Raw genomic sequence first — 7,547 nt, forward strand, 5'->3', positions numbered from 1 at the left:
CTGGACAAGTGTAGTATTTAGTAAATAGAACAACACAAAGGCCAATATGTCAATAAAACTATTTAGAACAGGAAACTAATGATGAAACTATTAGTGATCACCATTTTGAGAGCTGAGCAGCACTATGTTAGTACCATAGTAACCGAGTTTAGAAACAGTGCATTCCCTTCAGTTGTGGATTTAGTTAAACTCTGGGTGTTTTTTAAGAATTTCTGTAAACTTTCTCATTTTATGATCCCTTGACTAGTTTCAGGCAAATTTGACAAAGAAGATTGTAATACAGCACTAAGCTTCATATCTGACACAAAAAGCTCCACTGAGTAAAAAAAAAAAACAAAACAGAAAAGTGTCTGAACACTTCCCTGTAGTGTGGGAAAAACAGGGAGAAGATGATGTTCAAACAAACCCATTGGGACAAGGTCCAGGCCACACAGCAGCTATGCACCAGCCTGTCCAGTCAAGTCTGCACATGTGCAGCTCCTGCCCAGCCACAGCACACAACACCTCTTTCCATCCCACAGGTGAAATGGGGAGGGGAAGAGGAGGGAAAACAATGGCATTGGAATATTGGGAAGAAAGAAATGGCAAGGATTACCATGTTGCAGATATTTAAGGAAGTAAATATCTTCCTTAAGGAAGGAGATGGAGACTGAAGCACTGGGGAAGACAACACACACAACTCAGCACAAGACCAGCTTACTGAAAACTTGGCTTTATTTGGTTAACAGCTTACAGAATTGTACAAAATTCATCACACCTCAGCAGATCGCCTGCATACCTAGGGAGAAAAGGAATGGCCCAGATCAGCAGAGGGAGAGCCTGCCCTGCAGAAGTTATCACTGACAAAGCTGCCTGAAAAGGCTGCAAAATGTTCCAGTAAATTCCCTAACTTCAGGATTTTTGTGCAATAGCCAACACAGCAACGCACGCCTCTGCGGTACCACCCTGTTGAAGGGCAGAAGGGATACTAATGAGCTGTGACAGTGGAGGTGACACCACCACAGTCCAGCAACTTCCCTGTGGTATCTAGCAGGCAGACTGATGAGCCACACTTCACATTTAACTTCATGAACAGTACATAGAATATCTTCTCAGTAGTTTGTCCTACTTTTCTTGTTTTAGCCAGGGTGGGTCAAAACACACACCACATTAGTAACAAGGTTTGTCATTCAGTTCCTTATCTTGCATCTCATTATTTCTTTGGCAACAGGAGTTACAGCATTTCCTTTATAAATCAGATATGCTGGAGGGATTGCTAGCCAACATCCATGGCACAGGTTACTGACAGCCAAAGCAAGCCCTCATGTCCAGGGAAAGGTCTGGGAGGCTGAGAGCCTGTGGAAGTTCGGTCAGCATCTATGGCAGAGAACAGGAATAAAAGCAGAAACAGCTCCTTGCTGTGCAACAGCTTTGCCACAGACAAACTCACAGCAGTGGGGTAAATTGCTCTCCCCCAGCTCCACCATCAGATGCCAGGCCTCCCCACCCCTAACCCTGCATCAGAGATGTCCTAGTTAGAGGCTTATTTTAAAAACTTACATAGCATTGGAAAGATCAGTCTATGCATACCTGAAATGACTGCGTTCTCAGCCTGTTGATTTTTTATACAACAATCTGTATATTATCATTTTACTCTTGTTGAGTACTTTTCACAGCTTTAAGAAAAAATATCATGCTGTTGAGATACTAGATGGCTGATAAAAGTTGCTAATTGGAGTTCTAGAATATTTTCAACTATGCTGAGGTTCCTTGCTTTAAGGAATCAAATTACAAATTTGTAAGCATGATAATTCGGCAGACTATCATTTCATCATGGAAGAATTAGAAGCCTGTTTCAAAGTTTTATTAATTCAAGTCATAAAAAAGTTACAGCAACTTCAAATATGTACAAACTGTCATAAAAACTGAACATAAATGTGTTCAGTTATACAGGAGACAGTCTCGTTACAACATGGCTACAAAATCATTACTTTCAATAAAATCCACGAGGGCAAAATAACCATTTAGGTATGTATGCTCCAAAACCCTAGTAACAGCAGTTGTCAACTCATTTCACCATCATAAAAAAAAAAAAAAAAAAAACAAAAACCTAAATCAGGGAGCAATAGTTAAGTTTTACTTGAGTAAGATGGGGCATTTAACTCTCAAAAAATAGTAAAAGTAGTTGAATGGTTACCAGTCTTGGTTGTTAAGAGTTTTAACATTCAGTAAGTGAGCACAATTACCTCCCTTTCAGGAGGAAAGCTTTAAGAGTTAAGATTCATGCCACCAATGTTTTTTGTTGTCTTCTGGCTTGTCTTCAGTTGATTTAGTTAAGCATTCAGTCCTCTATGCATTTCATTCATTTCCTTCACCTGGAGGGGAGGAGGTAAAGGGAGATCAACATCTAAACTTTAAGACTCAATAAATCATTGGGATTTAACCCAGATTTCAGCCCAGATTTTCATTAGCAAATGGATTTGATGCAACACTAGCAGAACCAACCATGACAAACCCACCAGATTAAAAAAAAAAAAAGCAAAAGCACTAATTAGGGTACATGCAGGAAGCAGACAATACTATTTAGCTACAACATTGTTTGGATTCCTTCACAAAAGGCTCCACACTTGGTGTGAAGTATCATTTGCGATTCCATTGGAAAGCAGCTCCTCAATGGAAACTGCAAGATTCATGCAAATACCTCAGTAAAGAGCTTGTCACAGAACAAGACTATCAGCACTTCCTGTGGATTGCACAGCCCTTTGCTATACATATGTAAAATAGAATTTGCAGTAAAACCGAACCCCACCTCCTCAGCCCTGGGAAAAGCAGCAGATCACTAGCTGCCTTTGAAACTAGTGCAAAACTACACAGAGGTGAAAACTAGCTACAGAATTTTAGTATTTTCAGTCTCCTTGAACACATCTGAAACACCCAAATAGAGCTTTTAACCTACAGCAAACTTTAGGATTTTCTGGATTCTGGTTAACCTCCACCCCACATATGTACCACAAACAGAAATAATTACCTCAGCTTTCACGTACTTCCCTTTCCTCCTTCTTGTGAGGACCTGTAAGAGAAAGACACAATATTTTTTAAAGTCTTGATATACAAAGTAACTTCATCTGTTTTTGACTTGAAAAACACAAACTCAAAGCTGTCCATTCCCCATCCTTCCCAAGTGAGGTAGGTAGATACAAAAGAGGTTGTTTGTCATTCTCAACTGCTTTAAACCAGGAAGCACTTTGTTCCCCTCTGTGAATTGTTCCCAGTACTTGTTTTCCGGGTGACACCCTTCAGTTGTAACCTGAAACAGTGACAGTGTGCCCATCACCAATTCCCCACCTCCAAAGCCTGAAGAAGCAAGCCAATTTACAAAGGAAGACTTTCCATCAGAGTCCAAACTCTGTATGTCCAAAACATGTATGCTGTTACTTCCCAAATAGTACCAACAGCACTGTTCTGCTTGCCAGCTTTGCTAGAACTTACCAGAACAACAATTGCAGACACTATTGCTATTACTACCACTACAATAACAGCAATAAGGCCGGGAGTCAGAGACTTCATAGAAAACTCTGGCGCTATCTCATCAACATAGTAGACCACTGTCTTCTCAAGCTTCACCGGTTCGTTGTCAATACTGATGTTTAGCCCCACGCTATTATGAAAGATGGATTGACCTTTTACCTAAAACAGATAGGAAAAGAGAGACTTGCTAGTTCACGTTGTAGCAGGCACTTAGCTTGTCACAAGAATAATTCACCTTGCTTCAGAGCCAGACTCCCGAGTGCAAAGCAAGACACCCACCCAGCCTCTGGCAGACAGACTTAGACTGACACAAGTGACACACTCACATCTTTTTCAAAGTAGTAGGCCACATCAGCTATATCCACATCATCAGGCGACTTTTCTGAGGAATTTTGCTTCAAATCAATAGTAATGTAAGGCTTTTCATACTGCAATAAAAATATAGTCTGGTATTAAGAAGGAGGTACTTTAAATCCAACTATCAAATATTCACAAAAACATGATACAGTTTATGAACTTGCATACTAGATCAAGGTTATGGTTTTTGAACTCAAGCCAACTGTTTACAGTAGGATTCAAATTCCACTTTTTAAGTGAAGCAAAGGAGTCATCTACAGACTAAGGGGAGCGGTATAGTTTCTCAGCATTTCTGTTCAGATACAGCTATTTGCTAACTGCTCACTGTTTTGAGAGCTTCTACTAGAACTCTTGCTGTACTGCATTAGTCAAATTAGAGTTTTCATAGTTACTCAACAAAATAAAGTTCTGATACTTTACTGAACATTGTGTGCCTCTTACCAGAACATTGGTTATGTAGCGGCCTTTCAGCAGATAACGACTGGTGATGGTGTCATTGAAAAACCTGCAAGGATATGAAAGCAGTAGGTGTTAAAAACAGTATTATTTCACACAGATCATCTGAGAAGTAGAGAAGACCAGTGTAATTGTTTTCTTCTGCAGTCTCTGTGGTGGGTGAGCCTCAGCTAGCAGCTAAATCCTCACCTAGTCTCTCACTCACTTCCCCCTAACAGGATTGGGAAAAGAATCAAAGGGCAAAAGCAAGGGAAAAAAAAACCCTAACTGTCATCAGTTAAAATAAAGAGTCTGGTAAGTGAAAGGGCTGGGTGGGGGAAATATAAAACCTCAAGTGATCAGTCATCACTGGCAGATCAATGTCCAGCTCTGAGCAATAGCTACTTGGGAGAAGACTTTCCCCCAGATTTATTGCTGAACGCGTCATTACACAGTATAGACTACCTGTTCTGTTAATTCAGGTCATCCCTGCCCCCTTCCCAGCCTCTTGCCCATCTCCACCCTACTCACTGGGGCAGCACAGTGAGAGTCTGAGAAGGCCTTGACCATTATTTAAGTGCTGTTCAGTAGCAGCTAAAACACTAGCGAATTAATCAACACCATTTTGGTCACTGGTCTAAAATGCAGCACCACACCAACTGCTACTGAGAAAATTAACTCTGCCCCAACCAAACCCACTCTTCATACTAGAGTTCAATTAACTCCTAACAGTGAAGATGCACTTGCTGTAAAATAAACACCTGTGTTAGACAAAAGAGTTTCACCAGTTTGAAGAGTTCAGAAGAGCTAGAGGGCAGCAGCTTTTGTTCTGGAAGGTGATCTAATAGCTACAAGTAAGTTTTGTTTTAACAAAATTAAAAAAAAAATTAAAAAAGGCTAAACTCATTTTCCTCTTGCTGCTTCTTTGCAGTCCTGCCATTTTTGTCAGTTTGCTTTTATAACAGTTTCACCCACTACCTTCCATTTCTTTTAGTATATTGATTGGGGGGGGGGGGGGGGGGGGAACTAGCAATCAATTTTAAATGGAAGGGAAACTCTTTAGCAGTTAATTTGTTTCCAATACAAATTAAAGCAGTTCTGTGGAGAATCTGTAGTCTGAAATGTCTTACAAACGAGTTCACAGGTCTGACAACGCCTTTAGCAACTGATCAGAAGTACACTAGATATCTAGAAGGGCATGCATACACTACCATGACATGTTACTATCATCACTTACTTCTTTAAAGACTCAGCATTCAGAGGAGTATCTCTCTCAGCATGTTTCATCTCAATGATGATCCACCTGAAGTACAATAAATATTCTTGAAGTACACAGATATAAAACATACCAAAAAAATCTAACCCCAGGCTAAAAAAAATCAGAACAATGAGACAAAACCAAAGCAAAGCCTCTTCCAAGCCCATTCAAAGTATCCTTATTTCTGTAGAAGAATACCCAGCAATAACCCAAATGTTGATTGCTCCATCTTCATTCATCCCTAGTGCATCACTCACACAAGGCAGAGCCTTATACAGGAATGTTTTCATGTCACAGCACACCCTGTTGAAAGACTTACGTCGTTCTGACTAATTGAGTGCACTTCAAGTCTGTATCATGTTTGTCAGTTCTTCTAACTCCAGCTGTATTCACACACCAACAGGTGGTTCCATTGCACTGCTTTGCTTTGAAAGCACCACTATTTTCACACTCAGGATCATAAAGGCCATCAGTATCTTCAAACGCATCTTTTGGTTTCTCACGACGACCAGATTTTGAGCCCATCACTTCTGCTTTCATCAGCAGGCATTTTGAAGTCACTAAAAATAACCAGAAAGTCGCGTTATGCATCATCAGACCACACATGTCCAAAACAGAGCTCCAAGTCAGTACAAACACAAGGTTACATCAGCAGCAACCAGATTCCAAGCCATTACACAGAACAGCAAATGTCTAACGTGTAGGTAGTACATAAAATTAATACAATGGTGGTATGTCAGCCTCTCAAGGCAAAAGCCTAACAAGTCCAACCTTAGGACTTAAGAGCTTCCATTTCTCACACCTAGGGGCTTGTTCCCAGCTTAGCTGAGCTTGAGCCCAGAGTGAAATCTTGTCACAAGGCTTTTTCCCCTTTAGATTTGTGGGAAAAGTGAGGATATGTGCTTGCAAGGAAGCTAAACATTCATCTTCAAGAAATTCTTGCCACAGGATATTGAAGAGGATTCGGTACAAGCAGGGAAACCTTAAACGCTTATCTTCCAAGACCAGTTGACCTTGGAGACCAGGAAGAAGAGCTCCTTCCTCACCCCCATTATTTGCTAGGAACTAATCGGTCATTCTCACATATTCCCCAGCACTCTGCGGGTACATCTCATTGCCACCCACCCGCCCGTGCCCTTTTACTCACGGGTACTGCAGTCCACGATGGCGCCGGAGCCGATGGCGTCGCAGCGGCATAGACCACTTTCCATCCTGCAGTTGGTGACACGCTTGTTCTTCTGGCAGACACACGCTGTAAGGGAAACACAGCCGTGAGCCGGGCACCGGGGGACACCAGGGACAGGGAGCCGGGCACCGGGGGGCACCGACACCCGCGCTCCGCCTCCGGTCAGGATGGACAAAGCCGCCCCTCACCGGCCGGGCGTGGCGTGCCCGCAGCCGCCGCTTCCCCCCCCGCCACCGCCCTCGCTCCCTTCCCGAACGCGGGACGAGGGCGCCCTGCGCAGCCCTGGGGGTCCCCTCGAGGCGCGGACAAAGAGGCGCGATTGGGGCCGGCCGCTCCTGCCCCCTCCGAGCCCAAGGCGAAGGGGTGGGGGGGGGAATGGTCTCGCCATTTGGCGGCTCAGGGCGCCCAGCAGAGCGGCCCTACGGACAGCGGGGGACGGGAAGGGGTCCCGGGGAGGGGGAGCTCGGTCAGGAGCGGGGCGACCAGAGGGGTGCAGGCACTCACAGTTCTGGGCAGCGGCGGCGGCGCAGAGCAGCAGCAGCAGGAGCGCAGCCCCACAGAGCGGCTTCATGGCTGGGGCGGGCGGTGGGGCGCGGAGAGGCCGGGGGAAAGTCCTCGGGGACGCGGGCAGAGAGGGAGCGGTGCGTGCGCGGCAGCGGCGGCGGAGCGGTGTGAGCCGCCCGACAGGTTCCGCAGGTGGTGGCGGCCGCGCCGCGCCCTCCCGGCTCCGGTTACACCTGGGACGCGCGGGGGGAGCGGCGGCAGCTCCTCCCCCGGGGCCGCCGGGCGCGCTCTTAAACCACC

At 44.5% G+C, this 7,547-nt stretch overlaps 1 protein-coding gene across 1 annotated transcript; it reads right to left on the minus strand.

Moving 5' to 3' along the window:
- Positions 1–696: 696 nt before the first annotated feature.
- EPCAM (epithelial cell adhesion molecule) lies at positions 697–7,414 on the minus strand. The gene is made up of 9 exons (XM_015622797.2): positions 7,248–7,414; positions 6,705–6,809; positions 5,877–6,117; positions 5,537–5,602; positions 4,306–4,369; positions 3,834–3,935; positions 3,469–3,666; positions 3,008–3,049; positions 697–2,354 (listed from the first exon to the last, which is right to left on the minus strand). Exons 1-9 carry the CDS (start codon positions 7,312–7,314, stop codon positions 2,313–2,315), a joined length of 927 nt encoding a protein of 308 aa, XP_015478283.1. The 5' UTR covers positions 7,315–7,414; the 3' UTR covers positions 697–2,312.
- Between the last annotated feature and the right edge of the window lie 133 nt (positions 7,415–7,547).

Source organism: Parus major, chromosome 3 (assembly GCF_001522545.3).
Source record: "Parus major isolate Abel chromosome 3, Parus_major1.1, whole genome shotgun sequence".
In the NCBI taxonomy this organism is placed as follows: Eukaryota; Metazoa; Chordata; class Aves; order Passeriformes; family Paridae; genus Parus; species Parus major.

What these genes read in the sequence shown, in the direction of transcription:
- EPCAM (XM_015622797.2), bottom strand. Translation starts at nt 7,314, where the DNA reads ATGAAGCCGCTCTGTGGGGCTGCGCTCCTGCTGCTGCTGCTCTGCGCC. An exon ending in ACTCAATTAGTCAGAACGAC is followed by an intron (nt 5,603 to 5,876) that starts GTAAGTCTTTCA and finishes ATTGTACTTCAG; the next exon opens with GTGGATCATCATTGAGATGA. An exon ending in TGTCTGCAATTGTTGTTCTG is followed by an intron (nt 3,050 to 3,468) that starts GTAAGTTCTAGC and finishes TTTCTCTTACAG; the next exon opens with GTCCTCACAAGAAGGAGGAA.